General features: G+C 42.9%; 1 protein-coding gene across 7 annotated transcripts in view; it reads right to left on the bottom strand.

Moving 5' to 3' along the window:
- PCDH9 (protocadherin 9) overlaps positions 1 to 14,366 on the bottom strand; it is a 731,424-nt gene extending 717,058 nt beyond the window's left edge. For all 7 annotated transcript variants that reach the window (XM_009943164.2, XM_075422754.1, XM_075422763.1 and 4 more), the window contains exons 1-2: positions 13,811 to 14,366; positions 9,365 to 12,534 (exon numbers count right to left, since the gene is read on the bottom strand). In XM_009943164.2, coding sequence (XP_009941466.2) covers positions 9,365 to 12,400 — 3,036 coding nt within the window. In that variant the 5' untranslated portion in view covers positions 12,401 to 12,534; positions 13,811 to 14,366. The remainder of the gene's footprint in view (positions 1 to 9,364; positions 12,535 to 13,810) is intronic.
- Positions 14,367 to 17,071: the final 2,705 nt, after the last annotated feature.

Below are 17,071 nucleotides of genomic sequence, written 5' to 3' on the forward strand. Positions count from 1 at the left end.
GTCTTCCTAAAATAGACAGCTGCATGAATGGGCAGAAAACAATTTCATAAGAAGTCAGGAAGAGTTTTCCTGTTGATTCATGAGTCTCTGAATTTGAGCCATAATCTAAAGAAAAGGTAACTGTGCACATTATACATTTCTGTGCACACATACACTATTCAAATAATACCTTTACTTAAAGAAATACATACCCTTAAAACCCCTCTCTTGACTTCAGTAAGAAAACTGTACTGGATCATGTTCTTCACTGTGAAGAGTATGGATCATCTGGGATCACACTCTTCACTGGTGTGGGATGCATCTCACTTAGCTGCAGCCACCAACTTTGCCAAATAGTTTAAACCAGCATATTTTCTTCGGGGTAGAGTAAATCTTGAACCCAGCGAAGCAGATCAGATTTGACGTAGAATTGGAAGTTAGACAAGATCAATCCCATCATAATGCCAAGAGAAGAAAAATCAGGTACTGTGTGCACAGGCGCTACCAGCTAAGTATATTGTTGAAAATTATACAAATTATACTCTTTGTGAACACCATTTACAGCAGTTAGGCTAGATCCACAATCAGAAGTTGGGCATCTGAAGCAACCATAATGTTCAGATGTATTTATTACACGCTGCAGGGAGAGGGACTGGCATAACAACAGTAATCTGAAAACCTGCCCCACTGAATGGAAAGCTACTAAAAACAGGGGTTAAACATCACTCCCCTTCAGGCTCTGCAAATTCTTCTACACAGGAAGGAGGTGTTCTCTTAAATCAAAATTAATAGGTCTGCACCATTTTCTGGATCTCCTGGACCCCTTCCTGTAACATTAAACCTTTATTGAAACTGGCTTCCAAAAAGTACTGGTAGGAGAAGATAGAGAGTCACATAAACTTCAGTGGTGAAAGTATTCCACCATGAAGTTCAGTAGCAAATCCTTTATTTCTCTTAAGTAATCTGAGTGAACAGTCCCTATAATAACCTGATATATAGGTCATATATGGAAACATATGTATCGTACAGATGTCTTTACATCGGAAACACAGCTGCCTCCACAACCTCATGTGTTTTGAAGGAGCACAGATTATGAGACAGAAATTTCATCCATCAGGTTTAGCCGTTTAAAAGACACTACTGCTAGCTACCAACCAACAAGAAGTTATAGGAACGGCAAATACCATTCACAACTGAAACATGGACATTGCCTTACTTTTTTTGGTGTTTTAAAGGCTATATGACCATATAAGGCATAGGCTAAATTAGCTCATTTGATCAAAAGCACTATTCAGGCAAATTTTTAACAATTTTTAACAACTAAGAAAATCACAGAATCATAAAATAGTTCGGATTGAAAGGGACCTTTAAAGGTCACCGAGTCCAACCCTCCTGCAGTGAGCAGGGACACCTTCAACTAGAGCAGGATGCTCAGAACCGCGCCCACCCTGACCTCGAATGCTTCCAGGGATGGGGCATCCAGCAACAAGGTCCAGTGTTTCACCACCCTCATGGTAAAAAATTTCTTAGTTATATCCAGTCTAAATCTACTATCTTTTAGATTAAAATCATTATCCCTTGTCCTATGCAACAGGCCCTGCTAAAAAGTTTGTCCCCATCTTTCTTATCGGCTCCCTTTAAGTACCGAAAGGCCACAATCAGGTCTCCCCCAGAGCCTTCTCTTCTCCAGACTGAACAACCCCAACTCTCTCAGTCTTTCCTCACAGGAGAGGTTTTCCAGTCGTCTGATATTCGGTCCTATCAATAAACCATAGCATTTTTTCACTAGTAACACATCACAGCCTAGGAGGTACTAAGAATATCCTGCAAAATTACAAACAAAAGTAGCTGTATCTAACACTTGATTTAGCTAAAAGGAATGAAAGAGAATGGACAAATATCAGTTTGAGGCTACTAAGTGTTTTAGAGATCAATATCAATAGCTATTCTCTTTCAACTATCAGCCAGTGAGAAGATCCAATTTAATTTTTTGGAATTGGGAAAGGTTGCTATTTTAAAATGCTACCTAGATCTTGTTTCTGTGAACTTGGAGGAGGAAACAAAGGAAGGAAGAAAAATCTGACAGCCGATCCTCCACATTTTTATCAAATTCAGCTCAAAATAAAATTATTTTTAATTCACTTGACTCCCGATTAATTTTACATATTTTTTAGATTTTGGAAATATTATCTCAACATCATCCTATTGCTTTTATAAAGAAGTTAACATCAGGAAGAGCTGCAGATGGCGTAAATCAGCAGATTTACCCCAGTTTGGATTTAGGTTCAAATGTTGAACTGTTACTCTAAGAAAGAGGTCCTTATATTCCTCTTGTAGCAAGAAGCATGCATAGTCCAGAACAACTTTCAAGTAAAAATTAATATTTGTGCACAAAACAAAAATCAATGTGTCATTTCGAAAAAGAAATGGCAAAACTACAACATGAGCTCATAGAAAACTACAGAAACCACACACCAACAAATCCTGACAAATGCTGAATTACTCAGTTTTCCCTCTGTGCAACAGAAGATTCAGGACAACCCATGCCAAGTCTTTAACACAAATCTCCCCCACAACTCACTAACTGCAACAAAAAGCAAGAAGAAGAAACAAAGAATGGGTAACTTTTGAGACTGGTACAATTTAGGCACCTCCATACGGCTATAAATCAGATTTTTAACCACCTTTCTCTGTATTATCACACATAATTCATGGTACTCACAAAAACTGAAAACTTAACTGAGAATGCTGGCCAAGTTTCTAAAGTTTGAAATTCTAGGCTTTTTAGTAAGATCAACATGAAATTAATATCAAAATCATGGTGGGACAAATGCTTTCCTGAATCCTTAGGTCCTAGGAATAATCTGTACATGGTTTAGTATCACTACAACAACGTTGCTATACAAAACAACTTTATTTATTTCTTTGAAGTTTTCATAATCATACAAGCAATACAATAGTGCAGTGACGCCACTTTAAGGTGTCTTCTATCAGCAATGGCTATTTCTGTTTCCAGAGAGAGTTTATAGCTCACTAGAACACAATCCATTACAACAAAATTATTGCAACTATATTAGAAGGAACTCTTTGAGATGATATTTTAATTATAAAGGATCAGTTAAGATAATATGCATTTTGTGTCTAGACAAGCACTTATAATCTCAGTTAGGCAAGGCATTAAAGCCCCTTATGTTGCAAATGTCTTGCTAAAAGATGCCAATGGAAATGAAGAAAAGATGTCCTCCCCTCCCCACACTTCAGTAAAATATGATAGCATCCATTCATTTCTTACCTACAGCCTAGGAAATCTTTTTTCCAGGGAATGGAATGTTATCTCATGTAAACCAGAAAGGAACTGATTAAATGCCCACATCAGTCTGTTGTGTAATGAGGGTAAATCATTTTACATACATTCCACCACAGGCTGGAAAGTCAAAGCAGTAATACAAGAAGAAAGTAATATATGATTTTGTGCATGTTTATTTTGCCTTCAGCCAAGACATGGACATTACCGAATGGATCTGAGATAGCTGTACTTGAGGAGCAACTGAGGAAGCTTCTGAGTATAGATTTTACAGAACCCACGGCATTTTGTGGGAGAAGTGATGTCAAAAATTCAGATAGCATGTGCAGTTCCTGTTAGATCTTTCAGAACATGGTACGTCCATTTTGTCACTTACATTCTGTAAATTCAGTGTAATTAAATTCTAGAGTAAGAAGATATGGCTTCTCATGAAATAAATGAAACCTGAACTCAGCTATTCTTGAACTCAATTTACCTAGATGAGGATTGGTCCATTAGGTATTATGTATCTGCCCTTGTACAGAATATGTATAAATGAGCAGTTCCATTGCAAAAATGAGAATCCTACCACTGATGAAGTAATATAACTTGGGATTTGAAACCTGCACTTCAGACAGGTAGACTGTACCTGTAAAGAGATGCTGAATGTAAATGGGTCACAGTTTTCATATCTTTAACATCTGTTGTTTTAACCCAAGAAAGCACATCAGGGGCAAGGAAATTAATTCTCCAATCGCTGTCAACTGAGTTAGGGAACAGCAATAAACAGCTTACTGTAAGCCTCTAGCTACAATAAAATTGCTGTCAATAAAGTGTAGCTGATAGGGTTTTGCTGTGCTAGAAGAACAGACTCTTTGGAAGTGAAAATCTGAAATGGAAACTAAAAAGATCCCTCATTGTTCCTATATACAAAAGAACATTACCACAAAATTCCGATAGCATTGAACTCTCTGGATCTGATTCTCACTCCCATGTGTGACACACAATTTTTAGCATTTGTGGAACTTTGGCTTTGCACTTTCAGGACAGATGAGACCTCAGTGATTCCTATAAAAATCTTTTTGCATGGGAGATGTTTAACGAGAAATGCAGCTTGCTGAGCTTTTCCTGTCTGTATCTGTATACACAAAATGTTACCTACTCTAGTTTAGAATTTCTACTGTCGCTATTGAAAATGGTATTATAGCTTAGGGTTATGTTCAGATTTCTATTATAACCCCCAATTTTCACATGCTTTTAACTTTCTGAAAAATTCTTCTTTTCAGCTGAAATTTTCCATGCTTGGTCTCAGCTCAAAGACGAATTTCTTTAGACAGTTGAGCAAAATCTGTTAACCTATTTTTCAGTTATGCAAACATAGAAAAAATACACTGTACATTTCCACCATTTTTAATACTTAGCATAGATATATAAATATATAGAACTAAAAAACAATTGAATTTTACATGCAGATGTTTTTCCAGGTTACTAGTCCTTATACAAGACTAATACCCATGCTAACACATATAACAAATTAAGCATAAAAAAGAAACAATGGAATTGTACTTTTTTAAATACTAAGCGCTAAAACAAAACCACTAAAAATAATACCGCTCACGGAATTATGGAATGCTATGGTTACAGAATTATGTTTTTTGCAGGTGACGTAGACTCTGCACTGCTGCTCCAATGCAGATTTCCATCAATTTACGCACCTTGAAATTGCCACTCTCAGCATATCAAATTAAGAGTCATTAATGTTTTCAGCTTTTCCTTTCTCTTACATAAACCCTAAAGTTAGAAGTTTAAATATTCCAGAGTAAGATAACATCAGTTACATTTGCCACAGAGAGCTCAAGTGATGTGCATGGATCAGCAGGAGCCTGGCTACGCGTTCCTTGATCAGGCAAGAAGTCCATTGACTGACAAAGGAGTAAAGCAAGCTCTGCAGAGCTTATCTTATTGACTATATGATTAAAAATATACCTTAGTATGGAATGCATTTAACGTGTCAGTCAAGCCCCAGATCTTTCATTTCTGCCATCAGAGCACAGAAATAAAAGGACAGTGTTAACATATATGTAGCTTTCCTGAATCTACTAGAACTGTGCACATTCCCAAAATGCATAAAATAGCATCTCGATTCAGAAAAGTGCTTAGAGTGTGCTTACGGCTGTCTTTCTTGAAGACAACACCTGAAGTCGTTTGGACTTCAAGGATCTGCTTCAGTCCCACTACTTTAAATGAAAGTTAAGCACATGCCTAAATGCTATTTGATTAGGAATGAAGACTGAAGGTTTTGCTCCTAAGCAGTACTGATACATATTTTTAAACCTGTGTTATTTGTCACTGCTGTACTTCAAACCTGATTAAATGAAGCTGTTATAATTTAAAACTGGATAACCATGGTAAATTGGCCCTAATTTCTTTTATTATTTAGTCCATTGTTAATCTAATGACACCGAGTAGGAGTTTTTTGTCTGTTTATTTGCTTTTGATAAGAGGTCTTTCACACAGAAGAATACAACATGCCGTCTTCTACTGTATTTCTATGTAGCTGTTTGGTGTAGTGACTTACTAATTTGAAGTGCATTTTGAAGTTCAATCAAATACTGAAAAGAACACTGATTGAGAAGCCTGCATAGATTTCAGTATTCTTTATGAGTCATAACACTGATTTTGGAAGCTTAGCTATATAAGCTGGTGGTGTGCAACATCCTTTCCATACTCCTAATTATGTGAATTAGCATTTAGAACAATCCCAAGTTCAAGTATTCAAAAATGCTCTTTTCAGAGCATCCACCAGGTTTACTGCAAGATAGGCACTTGAAGAAGGCTTTGGTTTTTATACTGGGTACTTCTGAAACATCAGCTCGTGCCATTCAAAGTGACATGTGAAGACTTAACCACAGAATTTCCACTAAAGTTATTGACAACTGCACAAAAATTGCCCAGAAAAAAAAAAAAAAAAAAGAAAAAAAAAAGAAAAAAAAACCCAAAAACAAAACCTAAGAAATTTGTATTGAACAATCTAATTTTGAATTCTAAAAGCTTTCTGTCTTAGGACCCAGTTCTAACAGATTTCTAGGGACAAGCTCCCACTAAAAGTAATGGGATTTTGCTTGAATGAAGTCCAAGTGTGGACTTCAGTCTCAGCTCTCTATTCATATTGATGCATCTGCAAGATACCTTGCATGTGTATTTACCTTGGACTGAAACTCTAAGTAAAAATGGAGGATGCTAGTATTTCTTAGGTACATATTAATCTTATATTTCTTCTTTCCCAATCTTAACATCCTCCACAACAACAATTCCTGCACCCTTTCCAAACCACATAAAGAAAACTTGCCATATATATAGGTTATTTAATACAAATTCTGACATTAGATACAGAGAAATTAATTCTGTTCAACATCAAGAAAACAGAGTACTGGCACAGAACTAAGTATCTCTTCCTAAAGGAATCTGAAAAAATGTTTTTCAGATACTGTGGCATCAGCACGCACTACTCGTCAGTGAGATATTTCAGTCTGAACACTTTGCTTAAAGGCCATACTTCATCACCAATCTAAAAAAAAAGACCTGTGAAAGTGTATTTAACTCTTGTGCCCATGCATATTAGCTAAAATGCATCCTAGTTTCATCAATTACAGACCAAATAATAGGAAGGCTGCTAATGATTGCTACCATCGCTGGCTATACTCCTCCAGACAAAAGTGACAAGGGGGCATAAAAAGGTTACGTCCTGTAACACACTGTGAGCAGAGGAAAAAAAAAAAAAAAGACACTATCTCCTTCCCCATAGAATAAAAATGCACAAGCTCAGTTTACGTAACTGTCTACCTAAGAAAGAGTTATTTTTTCAGTTATATATAACACTACAGCTTTTGCAGGGAGTGATCCATATCATATGATGTGAGTATCTGCTGACTCCGAAAAGGATTCAATCAGACTTCAGCGAAACTTGAATCAGGTCCATATACAGTTACAATGATTGATTATTATTAAACCGAAAACGGTATATTTAATGTAATGAACACGGGTAACTTCATTAATTACCGCCAGTGGTTTCTGTTTGCCTTTTTTTTTTTTTTTCCCCCTCATATTCAATTTCACTGTGCAGAGCTTATACATTCTGCCAGGTAAATAATTTTTGGGGTCTTAACTGCCTCTAGATGCTGTGGGGGGTTAGGTCTGAGTTTCCTAACATTGGAAAGCGAATTTAATCTGAATTAACAACATCTCAGTGCAGAAAAGGAACGCGTGGGTTGGGGGTGGTACATCCTGTAACTAAAACCGGGGAGAAAACTTCAGCCGAGTAACCACAGATTATTCAGAGCTCTTCTATTAATTTGTTGGGGGTTGCTTTGTTCTTTTTTAAATTGGTTCTTTTTTTAACTTATGCTGACAGCACGTACACGGCGCTGTGTCACAGCCTGGAGACGGCTCGGGGAGCGCACCCGCCTGTAAAGTCCCGAGGGAGGTTAAGGTTTTGCCAGCTCCTCCCGCACTGCTTTGAGCCTCTCGCTGCCAGCACCAGCAGTTTGAGGGCAGCGGCTTCAGCAGAACTGCCTCCAGAGCGCCGGTGTCCTCCTCAGCGCCTCGCCGGCGGGACACCGCCGGGCGCCCCGAGCCCAGGCGCCCTCCCGGGAACCCCGCGCTCGCCGAGGCGAAGGCGAATGCCACAGCAAGGGGACGACTCAGTCCTCAGCTCGCCTCCCCGCCGAAGCCTTTTCGCGAAGACAAGCCCCCGCCGTGCCCCGCCCGGTCCCTCCGAGCTTCGCGCGCCCACCGAGCCGGGACAGGCCACCGCCGCTCGGCGGAGGGGGGGGGGGGGGGCAGAACGCGACTCCCGACACCTCCCGCGCCGCCGACAGAGACCGAGGCGCGCAGCAAGCTGCCTTGCAGACGCTTAACAACCGAGCTACCGTTAAACGGAACGGCTCTTCGGCCGTGACACCGGACCGATCCTTATCTCCCCCCCCCCGCCCCGGTCCCCCCGCTCCTCGCGGCTACCGCAGGGCTGGCGCCGGGCCAGCGCGAGGCGCGCAGTGCCGCAGCGCCACCTAGGGGCCGCGGCGGCGCGCCGCCAGGGCAAATGAGCCGGCAGCGCCGCATTTAAATCTTTATTAGCAGGGAATTATTAGACCTAAGAAAAACTAACGCTGGATTTGGTTGAAATATGAGTTCCTCAGCCTCCTAATCCCTCTTTGCGTGGCGCAGTTCACAGTTTAAAATGAGTTATGACAGATCACTTTACGCGTTACTGAGATGAGAAAATATTTACAATGAGCTGACTTCTTTTTCTTCCCTGCATAATTCAGATGTATTCAGAGAACGGCGTTCCTTTCAAAAGTACGCTTTGGCCACTTTTTAAAATATGCAACAAACTGTCTATGCGATGCCAACTTTAACCTATTACAACAAAATCATTCTGAACTCAAAACAGAGGAAGACTTCTGTATGGCTTAGTTATACCCTACCAACAAACCACGTGCTTCACAGATGAAGTAGCTTGGAAATTCGGCCGTCTTTGTTAGGGGAAAAAAAAATTAACCCCTTTAGTAACACTTAGTAGCAAGGTTCCAAATCAGCTTCAACTATAAAAGAAACTCGAGTCAACTCGCTTTGAAATTTGAAACTGAACGTACATACCCCTTCAATCTTGAAACAGTCAAATTCTCTGACTGAAATTTGGCACGTAAAGAAACAGTTTTCCTTCTTCAACAACTTTTACATTAGGACAGTCAAATACTGGGGAGAAAAAAAAAAATCCTTTTTTTTTTTTTTTTTTAATGCACGTGTATGTCCACATGCACGGATGCATAACAGTCCTTTAACAATCAGCATTCTTCAAAACCCGAAGTATCAGAGGCATTTTGCAAATGCATGGTTAAGCCCCTGTAAATGATAAAGGGGTCGAGTTTTTCTTGTTTGTTTTTGGTTTTGTGGGTTGTTGGTTTTTTTTTTTGTTCCCCCCATAATGTAACTGAATTAAATTAGATTGAAACAAAAAAACCCCACAACATAGTGGCACTTTTAATACTGGTTGATCGGGCACTTGTATGCAGTACTTATAGACCAGTAAAAGTGCTCGTTTACCTGTCTGGTGTGTAAGGGGCCCTTTGTCTTGAAGCCTCCTTGGGAACTGCACTCTGAGGCACTGAAGTGATCTGAACTAGTGGAAGAGCGTTTGGAAAGGGTGTCACAACCACCAACAAAGGTGTTGTCCAACGGGAGTTCCTGAATCACGTGGTGCTTTTTCACTGAAACTGGAGTGTCAGGTTTGAGATGAAAAGCAGACTGTGGAGAGGCAGATTTGTAATGCTTGGCAAGATCAGGACTGTTAGGCTTAAAGGTTGTTGGTGGTGCTGTGCCCCAGTCAAATCTTCCTATACTTTGCTCCTCCAGCTCCGCTGGAAGGCTTATTGTCCCGTTGATAGGTTCGTGAACTGCATCATCAGGTTTGGACTCCTCAATGGTCACAAAGTTCAAAAGAGAGCTCTTCGGAGATTTTCTTTTCTTCCTTTTCTTTTTCTTGTTTTGCTTGTTCTCCTGATTCGGAGACATCCACTCAGCACCTTGCTTGCTCCTCTGGGCGGCTTTGAATCTGGACGCATGTCGACAGCGAACGAGAACTGTGACAAATATCACCACTATGACAACCATGGCACCTGCCACAATGGCGATCATGATCGTGAGATAGTCCTCGTTTTGGTAGGGCTGGCTACTGTCCCCTATGTTCCGGTCCAGAGGCGTTTCCATAGTCCTGCGTATCAAGTCATAAATATAAGAGGCATTTCCAGCAGTATCATTCACATACAAAAACACAAGCACAAGAGTATGCAGGGATTTGGGATAACCCAAATCACTGATGTTGACAACTAAGCGATGCAGCCCCACATCATTTGGAGTTGGTTTTTCTTCCAGGGTGATATTACCTGTCACTGGATCAATCCGAAACAACCCCTTGTTATTTCCGCTTACAATTGTGTACTTCAGCTCGGCATTCATTCCGGTGTCTATATCCACAGCAAACACTTCGGCTACCACCGATCCTGGAATTGCCGAGAGTGGCACTAGCTTAAACGAAGTATTAGAAGGTGGGTAGATGACAACGGGGCTGTTGTCATTAACATCCATGACGTTTATGGTTACTTTCGCTGTAGAAGAGCGTGGAGGCTGCCCTCCGTCGACTGCCTTAACATCAAAGGTGTAGGAGCTCTGCTGTTCTCGGTCGAAAGAAACGTTGGACTTGATAACTCCAGAGTACGGATCCAGCACAAAGTTCTCATTGTCGTTCAGGATGGACAGGGTCACTGCTTTATTCTCCCCAGCATCCGCGTCGGTCACCGTGATCACCCCCACCGTGCTATATTTTGGTAAGTTCTCCGACACAAAAAACTGGAAGTGATTATGAGTAAATTTGGGACTGTTGTCATTTTCGTCCAGCACGGTAACAATTACAGCCGCCTGACTCTGCAAAGGAGGGGTGCCATTGTCTCGGGCCGTAACAGTGAAAATGAAACGTTCCTGCTCTTCTCTGTCAAAAACTCTGGAGGCTGTCAGAACTCCTGTCTTTCGATCCAGATCGAAAAAGGAGGCATTAGGGCCAAGTTGATAAACAATGTCTGCATTTTTCCCACTGTCTTCATCTGTGGCACTAATAGTTGTTAAGTATAGACCACGCCGGTTGTTTTCAGAAACTGACAGCTCAATTACAGGCTGGCTGAAAATCGGAGGGTTGTCATTTTCATCCTCCAGTTTAACTCTTACCAGGGCAGTCTGGTTCAAACTGGGCTTGCCAGAATCAGAAGCAACAATTTTAAAGCTGAATTCTTTGGTGCCCTCATAGTCTAACAAGGAGGAGGTCTCTAACAAGTACTGGTTGTCGTAAACCGCCTTCAAGTGGAAGGGGACCTCTCTCTCAATGAAACAGATCACTTTGCCGTTCACATCCGTATCCTTATCTGAAACTGTAATCAGGGCAATCTTTGTATTGATGGGGTCTTTCTCAGATAAGTACACCGTGCCATTGATGGGACTTATTATGTACCTGAGGTCTATGTTAGGAGGGTTATCGTTTACATCGGTGACATTGATGGTAACAGTTGCCCGAGCCGGTGTAGAGCTACCATCGCTCGCCAGCACTGTCACTTTGTGAATAGCAGTCTCTTCTCGATCTAAGGACCTCTGAACTGTAATCAGCCCTGTGGTGTTGTTTAAAGCAAAAAATCTTTTGGTTGCAGGGGCGACTTGTGCACCAAAAATATATTTGATTTCTGCATTGCTTCCTATATCTGCATCTGTAGCATGAAGCTGAATTACAGAAGTGCCTACAGGGGCATTCTCTGGTATATGAACCTCTACTTGACTCTCTTTAAACACCGGCCTATTATCATTGACATCACTTACTGTGACCTGCAGGATGGCTGTGCTGGATTTCTGGGGGGTACCTCCATCCTCCACTTTGATTTTCATCACGTAGGTGTCCTTTTGCTCTCGGTCCAAGTTCTGCTGCACAATCAGCTGAGGCCATTTCTCTCCTTCTGGAGTTTCTACAATATCCAGTCCAAAGACACTCTGCCCGTTTAACAACTCGTAGTGCTGCACACCGTTGAAACCTGTGTCAGGATCTGTTGCTGATGGGATTGGAAAGCGACTGTTGATCAGAGTGTTTTCTGGGATGGAGATATTGATGACAGGGGATGGAAACATAGGTGCATTGTCATTAGTATCCTTTACAATGATTTTTATTTTGATCAGTCTAAAAAAGTCATTGGGGAGAATCACCACTTCAAGTTCAAAGAAACACTCGTTTTCTTCTGCATAGGAAGCTCCAGCACAGAGTTTTTCTCTGTCTATTCTGTTAGACGTCGTAAAGATTTCCCCGGTGGTACTGGACACTTTGACCAGAGGGGCATCCCCTGCTTTAGAAACCAGTCTGTAGACAAGGCTGGCGCTGGTCCCCGTGGCAGCATTGATGTGAGAAATGTTCAGGTCCTTTGGTATGTTCCCTATGGGTACGTTTTCAGGCAGCTCCTCTCTAATAGTGTAAATAAGTTCTTGAGCTACAGCAGAATCCAGCCTTAAACAGGCAATCAAAGCGGCCAACAGGTAAAAATCCCTCAGGTCCATGATAATGTTTTTATTCTCTTTTCCCAGCTCTTAGGATTTAAAGGTTTCCAGAGAGGACTGATGCGCGATTTGCAAGAGGAGGCATGCATTGACTGCAGGATGCATTACATCTCATTTCTTATTTGGAGACAGCACTGTCAACACAACCACACAGAATGGCATTATTGTTTTGTTTGGGTTTTTTTTAGGCATGACAAATCCATAATCTCCAACTACTACTTGTTTTTGCATTGCATACTTGCAGCAGTACCCTTCTCCACTGCTCCCTTTTACAAGCAATCCTTCTGGACAAATGCACCAATATCCCATTGGCTGCATTTGCACAGAGCAAGAATGGAAATAACTACTTGCAGGATTAAGGGCAGCTACAGTTTCGACACATACTTTCTGAATAATTTCTTGGTACACCGTGTAATCCGTAACACGCACTCCTCCTCTACCCTCCTCCACCCAGTCATTTGGTGCAAGCAAAAGAATCTTCCCGCACTACTTCTGGATCCTAACTGCTATGTCAGCTGCCAAATGTAATTTGTTGTTTGCTTCCAAACATATTTTTTAGCTCTTGCAAACCAAATTTTTCTCTGCTCCAGGTGCCTTGCATCCCCCTCTATAGCTATCATACTGGGAAATCACCACCCGGACATGCTGCTGCTGCAGCAGTCGTCACCGGCTACTTCACATCCCTATTAACTGACGAGACAATAACAGGACTCACAGTTTCTTACACTCTCAGCTCAATGTTTCCTCTCCAGATGTTGGATACTTCTTCTGTTTAATAACCTTAAACTTTATTTGTCTGGTTTTAAACACAATATAAATCAGGAAGCTGGAAATTCTAAATGCAACTTAGGAGCAGCCAGCATGTTTACAGATTGGGGGGGGGGGGGGGGAGGAATATATTTTCTGATGACGAGAGGAGGGAAAAAAGGTGCAGCCTTTCCCCACTGACACTGATCTCCCTTCAGGATGCTATTAGCAGCTGCCACACATAAATACTGCAGACTAATAATGCAGGTGAAAAATAAAAAAAAAAAAAAAAAAAAAAAGAAAGCGACAGACTTCTGTCCGCATGCTCTGCTCACCGCGAATTACCCGGGTGCCAGGCTGCCAGCACCTACAGTTTGGCGGCACCGGGCAGCAACCCCCCCCCCCCCCCCCCCCCCCCCCCAAGCAGTCATCTCATCTGCATTAAGCTGCACGGTCGCTGATGCCCGTGATTACTTTCAGCAGAGTGATGCAGGTAGGGATGCAGAGACAGCAAGTAGGTGAGCCTTTGCCACCAGCACCGGCTGAATCTGAAACACTGATTCTTTCCCTAAATAAATACGCTGCGTGCTGGCTTTTTTTTTTTTTTTTCCCCCTTCCCTTTAGATGAAATGCATCACGGTGTATGGGTAACTTTGCACTTACGTTGGTCGTCTACCTTTGACGATCTGCTGCAGCTAAGCAATGATCTGTTCCAGCAGACCCAGCACAATGCATCTGGTAAACCACCAGTTTTGGAGAAATCAGCAGCAGCCAAATGCTTCCTCCTCGAGATATGTGTTGCTTCGGGGTGGCAAATTAGCAACTCCGGGGAAGAAATTCACAGTTCTGCCGTTAGTCATCCTCTCCCACGTCTCATTTCTATTAAGCGGCGATCCTTCGGGTGTTCAACGTTCACGCAACGACCCAAACAAACAGCGAGCGCAAAATCCGGCGTACTTCTTCAGACCGGGGGTATTTTCCACTCTGCACTGCACATCATTTCCATCCCTCTCTCGGCAGGGCAGAGACGGCTACACGAAGTCCGCAACTTCTTACTGGAAATGACAGGAGTTGGCCTGGCGGTGCTTCTCTCTCTCTTTTTACCTCGGGGGTGACAGCTGGCCACCAAAAAATAAAAAAAATAATAATAAAAAAAATAAAAAATAAAAAAAAATCCTAATAGGTTATTGCTTTAGTGACGAGAGGAAGCGACGGCGCTTTCCCCCCTCCTCCTCCTCCCTCCCTCCCAGGCTCTCTCCCTCACACACGCTCCCTCCTTTTCCCTCTGAACTGAAATTCTTGATATAACTCTCAATAAGCCCAGGGGGAGGGTGGGAGCGCCGTTAAGCCCCCCCCCCCCCGCCGCACCGCATTGGCCCGCGCCGGCGGGGGCGGTGGATGGCGGAGCGCGGCCCTGGCATTGGCCGCCGGGCACGTCGCTCCGCCGGCCGACCGGGAGGCGGGGGGCGGAGGGGTTCGGCGGGCTGCGCGGAGGCGGGGGCGCAGCCGGGGGTCGGGGCCGCCCCGGCGGGCGCGGGGGAGGGCGGAGGGGACAGACGGGCGCGGGAGTAGTCCCGGTGGGCTGGGGGGGCGGCGGGGGGGTGCTCCCCGCGAGGAGCACCGGCGGCCGCGGTGGGGTTGCGGGTCCGTCGTGGACCCTCCGCCCTGGCCGGGGACGGCACCCCGCCGCGGCCCCCCTCGGCTTTATGTTCAATACATGGCTTTTCATCTATAATTGACGCGGCTCGAGCTCCAGCCCTGCCTCGGCCCCCCGCCGGCGCCGCGCACTCCTCTGTTGCCCTCCGCGGAGGGCCGGCTCGCCCAAGGGGGCTGCTCCGCTGGCTTTGGGTTGTGTACGCTTAAACGTCCAACCGGGAAGCATTCCCCTCTGTGGTCCGATAAATAATGAAAAGTGATCATCTCGCCTTCCCCGTGAATGACATGAGTAAATTGTCCAGCTGGCCGCAAAGAAGCGTCGCGTGCCTGGAAGACGGTGTGATAAAATGCCAATGTGTTACGATACGAGTGACCTCAAAGGTGCGACAAGAAGATGAGCGTAGTGCGTTATATATAGCACGTTATATGTGGTGCTTTCTTCAGCGTTTTCTGAAGCATGAATGAGCCTTCGTTTGTGCTTTTATTGCTAGCTTTTCTGAGCCTGAAGTCGCACGCCGTTACGACACGGTACCTGTCCAATTTAGTACACCCGGGTACGTGGCCCCCCTGGCTGCTGTTTCTGGTTAAGCCTTTCAGATACATACACATACAAAAAACAAAGATAACCTCAGCATTTGACTTTTTCTGTACGCAGTACTACGTGTAGACAATTTACATGTTTTCAGCTGCTAGCACTGGCCAGCTGAAGGTCCGAGTTCCCACCTTGAGGATTTTACATCCTCAGATGAAGGCTCCTACCTCCGCACTCCCATATGCGTGTGCAGGTACGACGGCCTGTTAACTAATGGTGGAAGCTGCTTGTGTCTGTCAGAGGTCAGCAATTTGCATGGCTTGGTTTTGTGTGGTACATACTGATAAGTGTACATCTCCTTGCTAGTCATAGCGATGCAGACAGTGCATATGCGAACATTGCACATCCTGTAATCCCATGGCGTGCAAAGATTAAACGCTCTTAGAGTTTTGCTCTGCTTTGTATTTGTGTCCAAAAGACTCTTGTTACAGCTGAAAAAAATTGATCCCGGTTTTGATGACATCGAGTAATGGTAGCAAACGGAACTGAGTCTAATAACAGTTTAAGAAAAATGTTCATTATGTAACACAGGAAGGATGGCTAGAGCCCCAGCATGGAAAGTCAAGCGAGCAACGTGAAGGAGCAACCTCACTGCCAAACCACTTTGAAAAAGAATTCTGTGAATGAATTCAATGTGCAGTTCTTTCATCTTTTAAAATACAAAGCAGAACAGCTATTAATAAAGAAGATAATTAGAGCTACTAGCTTTCTGTGTAATGCAGTCTGCTTCTGAAATACGGCGTGTTTATGTATGCGTTAATAATGCCTACATTTTTCCTGACACTAGTCATATCACAGCAGTATGGTATCACAGACGTTTTATAGCCTCATTCTAGTAACACCACAGACATATAACATTCTTATTCTAATCACACCATAGTTGTTTCAATGTCACATTGTAGTCACATCACATAGCCTGGTAATAATTATTTAACTTTATTGCTAAGCTGAATAGTTTTCTGTTTGCTCAGGGATGACTTTAACTTGTAGTCAGCACTGATTAGCACATGCTCATAAATGAGCTCCTCTCATGTACACAGCGTTAGCCTCATGAAAACTTAGGACGAGAAAAAAAAAGTCAAATTTCGATGAACTAGTGGCTGTTGGGATTAAACACAACGTGGTCACAAGTCACGGTAGTAGAATATTGTTGCTGTCTTCTGAAGTTATTCTAGAAAGCCAAATATGTTTGTGTGAGGTTTTGTCATGTTAATGGTTATGTGCTTGCTTTAAAATGCTGCAGTACTTTAACCAATCATACATTATTAACCTCATGGAAGAGGCAGGTCGTCAGACCACGGTGTTTGCACAACAGATTGTAAAATTGAGGCCCCGAGTACCAAAGGATCTAGAACTGTTTCAACTGCTTCTAATAATGGGAGAAAATGAATGGAAAGTGGTGAGCCCCTGAGCAGGAGTTGGAATTGCCCAGTGCAGCATTACGCCGCCTCTGAAATGTGAGGAACTGCTCTGAAACATTTCCCATGTTCACTTCAGTAGCCATGTTTTATCCTCCAGTAAATGTTTATTCACTCGCTCTTCTATTTGAGAAAACGACAGTATTTGATGTTATGCTCTCCTCAAATGCAGCTATGTACTATTATTCAGACTGTTCCTTAATAGTCTTTCTTTAACGTGATGTATTAGGCTTTTGTCTGCATATAAGAACGCCGGAC

The sequence above is a fragment of the Opisthocomus hoazin genome, chromosome 1 (assembly GCF_030867145.1).
Source record: "Opisthocomus hoazin isolate bOpiHoa1 chromosome 1, bOpiHoa1.hap1, whole genome shotgun sequence".
Lineage (NCBI taxonomy): Eukaryota > Metazoa > Chordata > Aves > Opisthocomiformes > Opisthocomidae > Opisthocomus > Opisthocomus hoazin.